Source organism: Lithobates pipiens, unplaced genomic scaffold (genome assembly GCF_037356315.1).
Source record: "Lithobates pipiens isolate NorthernLeopardFrog02 unplaced genomic scaffold, aLitPip1_a1.2 Scaffold_16, whole genome shotgun sequence".
NCBI classification, from domain to species: Eukaryota; Metazoa; Chordata; class Amphibia; order Anura; family Ranidae; genus Lithobates; species Lithobates pipiens.
In genome coordinates this window covers 89,798,256-89,814,385 of record NW_027507748.1, presented here as the reverse complement: position 1 = coordinate 89,814,385, position 16,130 = coordinate 89,798,256, and the positions used below count along the sequence as shown (strand labels likewise).

The 16,130-nt window shown below is 40.1% G+C and overlaps 1 protein-coding gene across 5 annotated transcripts in view; it reads left to right on the top strand.

The window, feature by feature from the left end:
* GBE1 (1,4-alpha-glucan branching enzyme 1) overlaps positions 1-16,130 on the top strand; it is a 267,974-nt gene that overhangs the window by 50,316 nt on the left and 201,528 nt on the right. For all 5 annotated transcript variants that reach the window (XM_077480105.1, XM_077480107.1, XM_077480106.1 and 2 more), the window contains one exon: positions 10,346-10,465. In XM_077480105.1, coding sequence (XP_077336231.1) covers positions 10,346-10,465 — 120 coding nt within the window. The remainder of the gene's footprint in view (positions 1-10,345; positions 10,466-16,130) is intronic.

The following is a 16,130-nucleotide window of genomic DNA, read 5'->3' as shown; positions in this document are numbered from 1 at the left end:
TCCTGGAATGCCAAGATTGCTAACTATCACATTTGCTTGTGTCCTCAGTCAAACTATCAAATGGCTGGTGTCATAACTGATCACATGTACAGCGCCATGACATTTGCAGATCACGTAGAAGCAGCTTCATTGGCTGTAAGGATGGAAGGTTTAATTCGACTTTAAGGCTGTCAGCAAATCGGCCTCTACAAATTCAGGAGTGCCTAAAACAGAGAGCAGCTGAGCATGTCCAGAGCAGGGTGAGAGGGTATATTACTGTATTTTAACCACTTCCCGACCAGCGCACGACGATGTACATCGACAGAATGGCACGGGCAGGCATATTGGCGTACAGGTACGTCCAATATTCAATGGCGCCCTGCCATTGGGAGCGCGCCGCCGGCGGCGCGCTCCCGCGCTGGTCGGGACCCCCGTGAGTCCGGTCGCGGGACCCGCGGACTCGATCGCTGCGGGCATCCGTCTCACGGAGCGGCCGAATGGAGGAAATGCTGTGTAAACAACATTTCTCCATTCTGCCTAGCAACTAGTGACGCTGATCTCTGCTCCATGTGATTGGAGCAGAGATCAGTGTTCACTAAATGAAAGCCCAACCCCCCTACAGTTAGTAACACACCCCTAGGAACACTTAACCCCTACACTGCCACCCACTGGTTAACCCTTTCACTGCCAGTGTCATTTACACAGGAATCACTGCATTTATATAGCAGTGATTACTGTATAAATGACAATGGTCCCAAAAATGTGTCAAAAATGTCCGATGGGTCCCCCACAATGTCGCAGTCACAATAAAAATCGCTGATCGCCGCCATTACTAGTAAAAAAAAAAAAAAATAATAAAAAATTATTAATAAAAATGCTATAAAACTATCCCTATTTTGTAAACGTTATAACTTTTGCGCAAACCAATCAATAATCGCTTATTGCGATTTTTTTTTTACCAAAAATATGTACTAGAATACGTATCGGCCTAAACTGAGGGAAAAAAATGTTTTTTTATATATTTTTGGGGGATATTTATTATAACAAAAAGTAAAAAATAATGCGTTTTTTTCAAAATTGACGCTCTATTTTTGGTTATAGCGCAAAAAATAAAAACCGCAGGGGTGATCAAATACCACCAAAAGAAAGCTCTATTTGTGGGAAAAAAAGGACGTCAATTTTGTTTGGGAGCCACGTCGCACGACCACGCAATTGTCAGTTAAAGCGACGCAGTGCCGAATCGCAAAAAGTGGTCTGGTCTTTGACCAGCAAAATGGTCCGGTCTGCAAGTGGTTAAACAGTATAGGCACACACTTTTAATGTTTTACATAGCTATACCTGCAAAAGGGGCCAACCTGAAGTTCCACTTTACTGTTGATTGGGAGAATTTTTTTCCCCACTGTATCCCACTTACAGTTGGTGTACCGTGAAGGGCAGGGTGCCTGCTTTTATTTTTATATATATATATATATATATATATATATATATATATATATATATATATATATATATATATATATATATATATACAGTGGGGTCGGAAAGTATTCAGACCCCCTTAAATTTTTCACTCTTTGTTATATTGCAGCCATTTGCTAAAATCATTTAAGTTAATTTTTTCCTCATTAATGTACACACAGCACCCCATATTGACAGAAAAACACAGTATTGTTGACATTTTAGCAGATTTATTAAAAAAAGAAAAACTTAAATATCACATGGTCCTAAGTATTCAGACCCTTTTCTCAGTATTTAGTAGAAGCCCCCTTTTGATGTAATACAGCCATGATTCTATTTGGGAAAGATGCAACAAGTTTTTTACACCTGGATTTGGGGATCCTCTGCCATTCCTCCTTGCAGATCCTCTCCAGTTCTGTCAGGTTGGATGGTAAACGTTGGTGGACAGCCATTTTTAGGTCTCTCCAGAGATGCACAATTGGTTTTAAGTCAGGGTTCTGGCTGGGCCATTCAAGAACAGTCACAGAGATTGTTGTGAAACCACTCCTTCGTTATTTTATCTGTGTGCTTAGGGTCATTGTTTTGTTGGAAGGTAAACCTTCGGCCCAGTCTGAGGTCCTGAGCACTCTGGAGAAGGTTTTCATCCAGGATATCCCTATACCCTCAATTGCAACCAGTCGTCCTGTCCCTGCAGCTGAAAAACACTCCCACAGCATGATGCTTCCACCACTATGCTTCACTGTTGAGACTATATTCAGATGAAGCCATTTATTATCACATAGTTTTCTGGATCCTTTTTAAATCGTAATGATAACAGAAATCACTCAAATGGCCCTGATAAAAAGTTTACATACCCTGGAATGTTTGGCCTTGGCACAGACACAGAAGGTGGTGCACACAGATTAAAATGGCAATTAAAGGTTAATTTCTCACATTTTGTTGCTTTTAAAATCACAATTTGTCAATGAGTATGTTAGCTCTCACTTGGATGCCCTAAGCAGGGTAGACACTGAGCCATGAGGAGGGAGAAAAGAACAGTCAAAAGACCTGCGTAACAAAGTAATGGAACTTTATAAAGATGGAAAAGGTTATAAAACGATAACCAAAGCCTTGAATTTGCCAGTCAGTACTGTTTATTCCCTTAAGAAGTGGGAAATTTGGGGCTCTTTTGATACCAAGCCAAGGTCAGGTAGACCAAGAAAGATTGCAGCCACAGCTGGCAGAAGAATTGCTCAGGCTACAACGAAAAACCAATAGGTAACCTCAGGAGAAATATAGAAAAAAGGAGGCCCTAAGGCCAACATAGCTCTAGAAACTATGTGAAAATGAATAAATGTGAAACAATATACAGCTGCTAGCACTCAAAGTCTAATACAAAAACGTTCAAATAGGTATGGTATAAAAAGTAAATGAAGCGCTGATAAACTTAGTGATACATAAAACAAGTGATGGAAAAACTAGTACAAAATTTAATTGGAAAAAAAAAAAAAAAAGTGAAAAAGAAAACTAAAGCAGAGTCACTTTTTTTTTTTTTTTTAAAGTAAGGTGAAATTAGAAAACTAAAGCAAAGTTTAATTTGGATTAAAGTCTATACATTGAACAATGAACGCTCATCCGAATAAGAGTGATAGTTTTCAGTGAGGAAATCCTTCATATAAGTGCTTCCAGCTCCACACCTGGGTGAAAAATGAATCTGCTTACCAGAACGTCATGATCACTAATCAGTGATCTCACCAAACATAGGAAATGATTGTCTCCCCAATACCATTAAAAGGCTGCCTGGAACTGTAGCTAGTGCCGGTGGTACTCAGAAAACATAAAAAGGCTCCCATAGCATCATACTACTCTACCCGTGCCTCTCATACCACCGTCTTCCCTCGTTAAGGAGATTTGCCCTCTCTGTTTGTCCTGTTCACCATTATCAATGAACGTGAAAGTAAATGGAAATCCCTATATTTGGGTTGTTCCCAAAAAAGTAAAATAGGGGAAATCTTCCAATAGGGACACTAATTCTGGTAACCGTACGCTCCCCAAGAAATTCCCTTAATTTTCAGGGGTTTCCTCCCACTTCCTGTTTGGTTATGGGACAGGAAGTGAAGGGAAATCTCTGCAATGGGTCAGAGATGGTGAAAAAAAAAATCTGACGGGTTATAGCCATCTCTTGCTCTATCAAATATGAAAAATAACGTTTTCCCTAAAGTTCTACTTTAACACCAGCCACCTCATTTTGCAGTCAACCACTAACTGCACTGTACAGTTATTTAAGTGAGATCTGTATAAGCCTGAAAATGTGTTGGATATTGAATTAAAGAGCTACTGTACCATATCTGATTGTTTTGATCCATTCCTTATTGTATGAATGGCTTTCATCCAAGTTTCCCTGGTAGCTGATGGCCCAATGGGAAGTATAACAACCTAACGTACATCACAGAGGTCACAGTATCGAGCATCAAAACCGTTTCAGGTCCTATACCAGTCCCAAACCAATTTTGCTTATCAGGGTATGCGTATTAAGAAATTCCTTATAACTGCCACTTAAGCCTCATACACACGATCGGACTTTGTACAAACTTTTTTGTACAAAGGGCGTCGGCCGAGAACTTGTATTGCATACACACGGCAGGACTTTTTCAGCCAACTTTCACCAAATCACATGGTTTTTCTGCTCTTTACCGCCACCTTTGGTCAAATTCTTGTACAAAAGTCTTATGGTTTTCTGTACACGATTAGACTTTGCTCTATCGGACTTTTGTTGCCAGAAAGTTTGTCCATTTGCACAGCCAACAAAAGAATGAAAACCGAAAAAGTTTGTCCGATGGAGTGTACACACGGTCGGATGTTGCTCCAAAACAGCTAATTTGCATGCTTGTTGTCAAAAAGTCTGATTGTGTGTATGGCCTTTAGATTTACATTTGGGTGTTTTGAATCTGAGTAATGATACATCAAAGAGCGAAAGTTGCACAGAACAGGCTTCAGGAAATCCTGTAGATACACACCTTTGACATGCGAGGAGCATATTGTACAACCTACTGTAATCTATTTCAGAAGACTAAAATCAACAAACTGTGTGGACTTTTCAGCATTGACATAGCTTCAATTTTTTTTTCTAGATAGCATTAGAAATTCACTAATTACCGTATTTATCGGGGTATAACACGCACCGGCGTATAACACGCACCTCAAGTTTAGGAGGGCATTTTAAGGAAAAAAGTTTTAGGAGGGAAGTTTAAGGAAAAAAAAAAACTTGCATTAAATGCCAGTCAATGCAGCCTTATCAGTGTGCATCTGCAGCCTTGTCCATCATTGCAGAATGATCAGTGTCATTTGCAGCTTGCCCACCGCTGTTTGCAGCTTTGCAGTGTCATTTGCAGCTTTGCAGGGTCATTTGCAGCTTGGCCATGTTTAAATTTCCCTCCGCCGAGACAGACCGAGAGAGCACCGCCGAAAAATACCGAGCCAATTGCTCGGCTCTGCTCGTAGTCCCGCCTCCCTGCTGTTTCTCTAGCGAGCGCTGCCGAAAAAGACCGAGCCGTCTGTACTGTGTATTCGGCTGGGCTCCGCTCGCAGTCCCGCCCAGTATGGGCGGGACTGCAAGCCGAGCTGAGTACACAGTACAGTCGGCTCGGTCTTTTTCGGCAGCGCTCGCTAGAGAAACAGCAGGGAGGCGGGACTACGAGCGGAGCCGAGCAATCGGCTCGGTATTTTTCGGCCGCGCTCGGTATTTTTCGGCGGTGCTCGGTATTTTTGACCCGCAGACAGTGGCGGTCAGCGTATAACACGCACCCACGACTTTCCTCCGATTTTAAGGGGGAAAAAGTGCGTGTTATACGCCGATAAATACGATACTTTTTCTTCTTGTGTGGAATTGCTCTTTAATAGGGAAACATTTCTACAACCTACCTATTCTTTGCAATATCCAGGGGGGAGGTGTCAAGGTTTTGTTCTCTTTGCAGCTTGGAATATTTATGAAAATAATTAAGTAAATGAACCTTAATTAATATAGATATTTTGGTGTTCTGATTTTCACTCTTGTATATATTATGGTTCAACAAACTAACATTCTGAATTATTTTCAAAGGAAGGATGCAGTTTCTTTATGGTTTTAAATTAATCTTTTGGACAATACTGTCTAGAAAATTATGGCAAAAAGTATTCATATTCTGACTTAGAACCATGTTTTGTAGACTGGAAAAAATATGCTCTGTGAAGTCATAGAAACTTTAGTTTGCTGTAATTATTTGAAATTAATTCCAATGTAACAGTTTTGTGATTATTCAGTTTTCTAGTCTCAAAATTTTCCCTGATATGAGGATGAGATACATCAGTAAACACCAAAAAGCATTATATTAATGGGGTTGTGTTGAAGTACAGCTTTTTAATTTTTGATGTTATGTGATAGAGAGTGAATAGGGATTGTGCATGATGCTTGTCAGAAAAAAGATAATATATTTTATTCACTTTTATATTTTGTCTTTTCATATTTGATTTCTGGGAGAGATGAACACATAATTAGGTTATAATGTAACACAATATAAGGAAATGACACGTCTTCTTCACACTATTGGCTGGCCTCTGTAACACTTGCTATGCCATTGAGACTGCAGTGTTTTTGCACGCTTCCCTCTGCTTTCCTCTTTGAGTCAACTATCCAGTATTATTGCCTATGGCAATTCCACAAACAGGTTCTGTAAACACATATGTAGAAACCGTATTGTGTTACTATAAAAGTTTTACTGCAGTATTAAATGGCAACTCCTCTTTCATAGAAAAATGTAGTTTTTAGACTTTGTAGTTTGATGTTAGTAAAACTTGCCTTTCCGTGCAGCAATGTCATTTTCTGTGCAATGTGGCAACATGGAAGCGTTTTGTACATAATTTGTGTACAGAACACCTCCAAAAACGTAATTTCCTGCTTGTGCTATTCGTTCACTGATTTTCCCAGACATCTATATCAAGATAAGTCAGGTTTTAGAAATCCTCTTCGATAGAAATACAAGTTTTAAACAAACTTGCCAAATGTACAATTTTCTTGTTCAATTTCCTTTAGCTTTACCTTCAACTGTGTAGTGCAGGGGTCTGCTTGATTGAATACAAATTGAAAGTATTTAGGTTTCACATCCTATTATATGGTTTTAGTAAATCTAAAGGAAAATTGTACAAGAAAATAGTATAATGTATGGCCAGCCTTAGGGATAATCACTCCTAAAGGGATGCAGACACTACAGCTTCTCTCATTAGAAGACACCATATGCACACACACACACACACACACACACCGCTAACTCTGCCATAGCCTGATTACCCAGTAAGTACGGCTTGTTGTTTTTTGCAAGTTGGTCGGTTTTCTCCACCCAGTCTCCACTGATTGGCCATCTGTCAGCTTAAATTATTCCCCTATACAGAGGGGGCAGTGTAGCCTGATGGAGTTGTGGCCTTGGAAACGCATCACAACCCGCCCCCTCTCTTTCCTGTGTGACGGTTTCTTCCAGACATCGCCAGTGTTGGCCTTTTGTGTGGCAGGTCTAAGCTTACTCCCGAACAGTCTTCCAATCCATCGTGACAGCTGCTTGCCTCCAGGGTTTTTCTGCACCACCCCTGCATGTGCTCTAAAGGACACCTTTATGTAAGTGTTTGCCAATAAAGTGTTAGCCTGATGAAGGAGGGGTTGCCTCGGAAACGCGTTGCATCCTGCCCCTCCCTTGCCTGTGACGGTTCCTTCGGCAGTGTCAGTGGCGTGACCAGGGTCAGGCTTTTGTGCTGCATGTCTAAGCTTACTCCCAAGCAGTCTTCCAATCAATCATGATAGCTGCTCACCACCAGGGTTTTTCTGCACTACCCCTGCATGTGCTTCAAAGGACACCTTGATCTACTGTAAGTGATTCCTAATAATAGTGATTCCTAATAAACATATACTCACCTGGCGCCCTCTTGCTGTGTTTTTTTCTGTCACTTTAAAGGAAGCATGCTGTGTGGCAGCTGCCACTATTGACCTTCCTTTTCTGAAAATACTAGTTCCTTGGCTGCCAGTACTTTCTGGGTCACCGATGATAAACACCTATGGAGATCAGGAACTTTGACCTCTCTGACTTTTCTGCATGATACTTATTAGAAAATGTTAATGGGCGAGCCAGCCAGGCAGCAAGCATTTTCTGCAGAAACTCTGCAATGACAGGCTTCATGTTTCTCTCAATGCACAGCTTACTTTGCAGTAGATGGAATTTTAGTATACTTTCTTATTCCTAGCTGCTGTAATAACTTTTTATAATGCAATTGCCAGTTTAATTGCCTAGTGTTTCACAACTGGATTAATATGTCTGTATTTTGTGTGCAAAGTGCATTGGTATGGAAAATACTTTTTTGGAACTTATTTTCCTCATTTCAATGAAAAACAAAATTGATCTGTCAGCCCTTTATCTCGGAGTTCTAGGGCAGCAGAGCTGCTTCCTGCCGGGAACCTATCACATTTACTCTGAAACCTGCTGCTGCAGCAGTAAAATTGATGCTGCTTGTACATTTTCTACCTATTGCATATAGATTATTGTTCCCTCTACCATTCCCCTATTCACCATGGGTAGCTTCCTCTTTGTCTGGAATAGAGGAATTTAAATCGCAGAGTGAACTTTGGTACTTGTACGTCTGTTGCTTGCCTCCAGCAAAAATATTGACAGTGTTTTCATGTGCATAGAGTGCCTGAAATTGTGTATGGAGAGAAGAATGGCATGCACACAAGACTTTTCATGGAGCATAGCTGTTTTTTGTTTATGTGTAAGTTTGTTATGTTCATATTTGATTTTAAATTTGTCAAGTATAGCATTAAAAGCGCAGTAATGGGTATGTTCTCCGTGGTTCAGAGTGGCACTTTTCATCTCCATTTCATCAACTAGTGTGCGGGTGATATGTTTTATGCAAGTGTGTGAATGTCAAATATGGTTATATGGAATATTACTATATGTGAAGTAGTAAAACAAAAAAAGCGTGTTTGTATATGTATGTGTAATAAAAAATAATAATTATATATATATATATATATATATATATATATATATATATATATATATATATATATATATATATATATATACTGTATATGTATGTATATAGAGAGAGCAATATATTTTATGTGTATATATATATATATATATATATGTATATATGAGAGAGATATTTTATATAATATATATATTATAAATGTGGTACTGTGCAAAACTTTTAGGCAGCTGTAAAGAAATGTTGCAAAGTAAGAGTGCTTTCAATTGTTTATTTTGATCAATTTACAAAATGCAAAGTGAGCAGGCAGAAGAACAATCCTAAATCAAATTCATATTTGGGAGTTTATTTACAAAAGACAAATCCACTTTGCACTACAAGTGCAGTCACCATAGATCTGAAATGAGGGTGTGGTAGAAAGCTTGATGAACATTTAGATTGTAATTTGCAAATTCATCTGTAACATGATCTTGATGTTCATTCTGTGTCAATCATGGGACCTCTGGGAGGATATCAGTCCAGGTTTGCTAATTCTTTGCCAAGTTAAAATCAGGCTTTGCATCCAAATGACCCACTCTCCCATAGCGTATTGCCACATTTAAAAAAGCAAACACTTGTGAAGAAAAGTTAGAAAAAAAAATACTTGCCTCACTGGCTCTATCCACACAGGGCAGGTGAGGTTTTGGTTTTTCTGGAGGTATTCTGGGAAAGAGGAGTAGCCCAAATCTCACAAGAAGGCACTAATATGTAGGATAACGCAACTCGGTATAAGCCAAATTCAACCATGTGGGTACAGAAGCCTCTTTTACTGAGAGCAGTTTGGTGTTTGAACATGGGGTCCACTTTTTAATAAGTGGACCTTTTGTTTGAGTTTAAGGTCTGCTTTAACATTTGAACGGTGTTGGACAAATCCCGATCACCTTATTGGCTAGGGCAACACACTGCACCATGTGCACTCCTGGGAAGCGGGACCAGATTTCAGCTGCATTTTGGCATCCTATAACATTCAAGAATCCTGGAGTGGAAGCCCTGGAACGCAATAAAAAATCGGATGGGTTCAAACGTGTTTCACTCACAAACAACAGCAAAAAGTTTTGGCTTGCCATAAACTCAAAATCTCAGGAACAAGCAACAACTGCATATTTGTACTATACCGATGGCAAAGAAAGCTCTGAAGCCAGTATGACAACAGGGCAAGTAACTTCTTCAAAAGGAGAGGTCATCAGTGGCTGTGCCTTTTACCTGATGCTTTGTTTGTTAATCTACATAGAACATAGTCTCAGTAGGTGATTGTTTTATGGTGGTTATATGCGCTTTGATATATCATCAATTTATTTTCCAGTCATTCTCTTCCAATAGAAATAATCAGTCTATAGTTGACAACCCATTTGATCAATACCCCACACATGAGCAAGTGGATTTTAATAGATATTTGGAAGATATGATCTTGTTTATCAGTCACAGCTCTGTTTCCATCATGCAGTCTTATAATCTGATCAGTCAAAATACAATTGCATTCATGAATCTCGGCACTTGCAATGCAAAATGATTGATAATTTTCTGCCCTGGCAAATCAATCCAGTTTGACCAAATCTAGTCTAAATTGATCGGAAAGGGATGTTGTGGCTTTTCATTTGTTTGCCAATTGGATCATTTTGGTTGAATCTCACGTCGTTTGGATAATGAAAATAAAGTGTGAATGACCGCCATTACTATGACTCACTGATGTCATCATAAGCCAGTATGAACACACTGGCTTGCAAACAAGTCTGTGTTTATGAATTTTGGGGCAAAAGTACTCTTTTATTTTAATGCGTGGTTGATATCTTAGAGGATTTTTCCCAAATCAGAACAGATATTACCCATGTGATTGATGTTGATAAGTCTACCACAGATGATTAATTGATTGTTTACATTCTAGATGGCTGGAACCCCTTTTCACATCCATATAGAAAGTTGGATTTTGGGAAATGGGAATTACACATTCCTCCAAATGAAGATAAATCCCCACCCATACACCATGGATCAAAGATAAAGGTAGGTTGAATAAAAAAAAAAAAATTGTGTTTATTACAGACTCAAGTTAAAGGCTCATCAATTATGCAAGCCATTGTGCTGTTTGAAAAACCTTCAATCTCTTTGGGTGGCTGAAAACCCGCACTCCAGTATATGCTCATCCAGGCACTTTTATCCAACCGTCAACAGTACAGCTGTCCTCACCCAGGAACCACCACCCTCCCTAGTGCATTTCCCCATGAATGGCCTGATCACAAGGTTGAAGGATGGAATCTCTGAGTTGTTAGAAATGTGAACACGTGTATCAAACTAAAATAAAGGGAAATGCTACCTGAATATATCAAAAAATGTTGAAAATAAATCCTAAGTTTGTGCACAGAGCTCTTTTCTCATATGTTCTTTAATCATTTTTACTATGCATGTTTGCATTTAATTTCTATGTGATTCTTAATATTTAGTTAGTGGATTCTCCAATCACTGCAGCTGTTGATGAAAGGAAGTGTTATTTTGTGTTTCGTGTTTCTCTAGCTCAAGATAATAGTCAAGCATAGCACCTGCATCCCATATTGCTTATGCCTCAGCAATTTCTCATCAGACTACACTTGAAAGTCCCTATATGCCTAACAGATCATACAATACAGGCACATGATGGCAGCTTATTTTGGCCCATCTTTGGCCATGATCAGAAATAACCTTGTTGAGGAAAGAGGGGAGTGTGTAGTTGATGTGCTTCAGGCAGTTAGAGCATCCTCTTATCATGGGAAAAAATATATTGATCGGGCAAGGTTTTCTTACCATTGTGATCATGTTTTCCATAAAGATCTAGCTGCCTCTAGACTTGAGATCATCCATTCCTGTAATCACCTTTTATTTCTTTATCTTTTTCCTTTATCCTTTCTAATATGTCTTTATTGAAAGTGTAAAAGAAGCTACAAAGGACAAATAAGCATACATATGCATGGAATGTGAGAGATGAGAAAAGTTAACAATTACAAAAAGCATACTGTAGTCTAACATCTCAAGTGCAACTAAACAAATGATCAACCATTAAATACAGTACGATAGTACAGATTCATCTCCATAAATGTAGGATGGAAAGAAGGAAGCGGACCAAGGAGAGTGAGAGGAAGAGGAGGGAAGGAGGGGAGAAGTGCCAGGGTGGGTAGAGGGAAGGGGGAAATGTTCTTCCAGAATGCATCAAGGCTAAATGCAAATGCATGGGATCACAGCATTCAGTGATCAATTGTTCTTTACATTCTTTAATAGTACATTTAGGGTACATCCGCCATATAGTCCAGAGGTGGGAACATTTATTGTATGTTAGAGACATAGATGCAAATGTTTTTTCCATTTCACTTTGGGAATTTAGGATAAGTAGGCTTTGTGTAAATTCCGGTGGAGTCGGCGACTTTCACTTCCTAGCGATATTGAGTTTAGCTGCCAGTAGTAAATAGATGTTTTGATCTGGAAGGAGTACTGGTCTATCCCATGGTGTAATAGGGCAAGTGTCAGGTAAGGCAGAGTAGGGGGACCCAATAATCTCAGAGAAGATTTTTTACATTTTTTTTATTATTATTTGCCAAATGTAAAATGATTTATCCAGTGTTTTCTTTTACTTGGGACTTACCACCTATTTAGTTATTGCACTTTGTAAGTACTGAAAATGCTGCATGCAGGCATACCATATGTTCTATCAAGTGTTGTTATACAAAGGACCCTGGGGGGGTTGATTTCCTAAAGGCAAATACAGTGGTGTAAAAAAGTGTTTGCCCCCTTCCTCATTTCCTGTTCCTTTGCATGTTTGTCACACTTAAGTGTTTCGGAACATCAAACCAATTTAAACAATAGTCAAGGACAACACAAGTAAACACAAAATGCAATTTGTAAATGAAGGTGTTTATTATTAAAGGTGAAAAAAAATCCAAACCATCATGACCCTGTGTGAAAAAGTGATTGCCCCCTAAACCTAATAACTGGTTGGGCCACCCTTAGCAGCAACAACTGCAACCAAGCGTTTGCGATAACGTGCAATGAGGCTTTTACAGAATCCTGGAAGAATTTTGGCCCACTCATCTTTGCAGAATTGTCCTAATTCAGTTACATTAGAGGGTTTTCGAGCATGAACGGCCTTTTTAAGGTCATGCCACAACATCTCAATAGGATTCAGGTCAGGACTTTGGCTAGGCCACTCCAAAATCTTCATTTTGTTTTTCTTCAGCCATTCGGTGGTGGACTTGCTGGTGTGTTTAGGATCATTGTCCTGCTGCAGAACCCAAGTTCGTTTCAGCTTGAGTACACGAACAGATGGTCGGACATTCTCCTTCAGGATCTCTTGGTAGACAGCAGAATTCATAGTTCCTTTTATCATGGCAAGTCTTCCAGGTCCTGAAGCAGCAAAACAGCCCCAGACCATCACACTACCACCACCATATTTTACTGTTGGTATAATGTTCTTTTTATGAAATGCAGTGTTCCTTCTATGCCAGATATACTTGGACACACACCTTCCAAAGAGTTCCACTTTTGTCTCATCGGTCCACAGAATGTTGTCCCAAAAGTCTTGGGGATCATCAAGATGTGTTGTGGAGAAATTGAGAAGAGCTTTGATGTTCTTTTTGCTCAGCAGTGGTTTTCTCCTTGGAACTCTGCCATGCAGGCCATTTTTGCCCAGTCTTTTCCTGATGGTGGAGGCATGAACGCTGGCCTTAACTGAGGCAAGTGAGGCCTGCAGTTCCTTGGACGTTGTTGTGGGGTCTTTTGTGACCTCTTGGATGAGTCGTCGCTGTGCTCTTGAGGTAATTTTGGGCGGCCGGCCACTCCTGGGAAGGTTCACCACTGTTCCATGTCTTCGCCATTTGTGGATAATGGCTCTCACTGTAGTTCGCTGGATTCCCAAAGCTTTGGAAATGGCTTTATAACCTTTTCCAGACTGATAGATCTCAATTACTTTCTTTCTCAATTGTTCCTGAATTTCTTTGGGTCTCGGCATGATGTGTAGCTTTTAAGGATCTTCTGGTGGACCTTACTGTGTCAAGCAGCTCCTATTTAAGTGATGCCTTGATTGTGAACAGGTGTGGCAATAATCAGGCCTGGGTGTGGCTAGAGAAATTGAACTCAGGTGTGGACAACCACAGTTATAGTATGTTTTAACAAGGGGGCAATCACTTTTTCACACAGGGCCATGATGGTTTGGATTTTTTTTCACCTTTAATAATAAACACCTTCATTTACAAATTGCATTTTGTGTTTACTTGTGTTGTCCTTGACTATTGTTTAAATTGGTTTGATGTTCCGAAGCACTTAAGTGTGACAAACATGCAAAGGAACAGGAAATGAGGAAGGGGGCAAACACTTTTTCACACCACTGTAGGCTGTCCACTTTACAAATGCAGCTATTCTAGAGCGGGGGTCTCCAAAGTTCAGCCCGTGGGCCACGCCCAGCCTGCTAGGATATTTTTCGGCCCACAGCTAGAGTCCTCAGACTCCACTGAAGGGTCTCTGTTGAATAGCGTAGCTAGTACTGCATTTTCATCCCTGACAGCATGCAGTGCAGGTCCCGCAACCCTTCCTGGCATCTTGCCTTATTAATTGATTGCCAGGACCGCCAGCGTCCTAGGAACTAATATAGTGCCTCAGTGCAGACCTGTTGCCAGCTCCTCACATACCGTGTGCTTGTGTAATAACTGCAGGGTGGGAGCCAGGAGGTACAGCAGTTCTGCACAGCCAGTGTAATCGCTGTCTGAGGCACACTGTACAGCAGTAAAGCACACATGAAAGGGGGAGCTGTGAGATGGTTGCATGTTACAAATGTGCAGGGGTAGGGCGGAATAATTGGCTCTGATGGGGACACAAATATGTGGAGGGGGAGGTCTATGATGGGGACACAAATATATATGTGTGTGGGGGGGGGGGAAGATATGCAAGTGGGGATTGGGCTCTCGTGGGGACACAAATGTGCAGGGGGTTTCTGATAGGTGATGGGGACACAAGTGTGTGTGTGTCTCTAATTGGGACATCAATTTGTGGGGATACTTCTACTGAGAAAGTCCTGATGAGTGAGGGGGACACAAATGTAGTGGGAGATGGGGACATTGATGGATGGGTATGATTCTGATGGGGACAGAGCTGTAAGATCCCAAGCACACTGGAAGTTTAGCCCTAATGCAAGAATGCGCTAGCATTTAGGTGTTGGGGGGGAAAATACAGGAGCAACATCCAATCCCATTGTCAGCAGCCTGTCAAATTATATTCTATTCTAGTGCTGAGGATTTATTTATAAATATTTTTTTTGGTCCGTGAATATGTGTAAAATATACAATGTGGCCCTAGAAGTGAAAAGTTTGGAGAACCCTGCTCTAATGTTTAGTAAACGAGATATACCTTGACTTTATAAAGGAGATCCAATCACATGCAAGGGAAATAAAATGTACCGGTAAAAAAAAATGCATCGTTGCTTGCTCGTGATTGGATGATGGAAGTCAGCAGAGCTTCTGCTCATTTACTAAGCTCTTGAACAAGTGCACTTGCAGAGTGCAACTGTACTTGGAAAGTGCACAACCTATTTGCCTTTAGTAAATTCACCGTAAAGGTCACAGATCATGTTCTTTCTTTCAGGTTTTTTTCTTCTGCTCAGAGAACAGAAAGCATTGCAGAAGGAGGAAGGATACCAAAACATAAGCTACTGTATAGTTGAGCTAGCAAGTTTTTCCCATCCGTAGTGTAGCTTTATTTTGCTTTTGAGCCCAACTTTCCTAAATACTGAACTCCACATTTCAAAGTCCAGCTGGGCAATTGCATTTTGGAAACAAATTAAATCCCCTGGTGTTCTTTTCAATAGTGTTAACCATTTTGTTGTTTTAGGAATTTTTTTGCCGCTTTTACCTTGTGGGTTTTAGTCTGCATCATTTCAAGTCCCAAGCAAATTACAGTTGCTGAAAACTACCTTGATTAGTTGAACTCTTTGGAAAGTGTGCACAGCTGATTTTTGTAGCTAGAATTGCATTTCAGTGTAATGACTTGCTTGCCCTGCAGGAAGGAAATTAGTTATCTCAACTATTTTACATTTGCTTTAGAAATCAATGTGCAAATACAAGCTTGCCAAAAAGCTGTATTATAACCCGGCAAAGTGATCTGCATTGGTGTTCTCCTGATGTGCACAGTATAATAATATGGATGCAAAGATATTCCATGTTTTATTATGATATTCGGTGTTTTAAGCACTTAGATATGGCATTTAACTTTAGTTTTATAGAAAAAAAGCAAGAGCTCTCATTTAGAAATGTAATAATGTATAGCATTCTATCAGCATCCACCTTGTAATGTTCTGGCTGTAGCAGAGTGCATTGCTTTGGTTGCTGTATATTAGAATATGAATGCCTTATCGAATCGGCCCACTGTGGCATCTTCCAAGGTGATTTGGATCCTTTCTCCTACAGCAGGTTATGAACATTGCACAATAGCTGAGGCATGTGCACAATATTAAAACTTTTTTTCTTTTCTGCACATTGTCACATAGGGGTTTATTTACTTAAGCTGGGGGTGCAAAATCGGGCTCACTTCTGCATAGGAACCAATCCGCTGCTAAACTCAGCTTGTTCGATTAAACTTTGGCAAAAAAACCTGGAAGCTGATTTGTTTCTATACAGAAGTGAGCCTGATTTTGCACTCTCCAGCTTTAGTAAATTAACCCC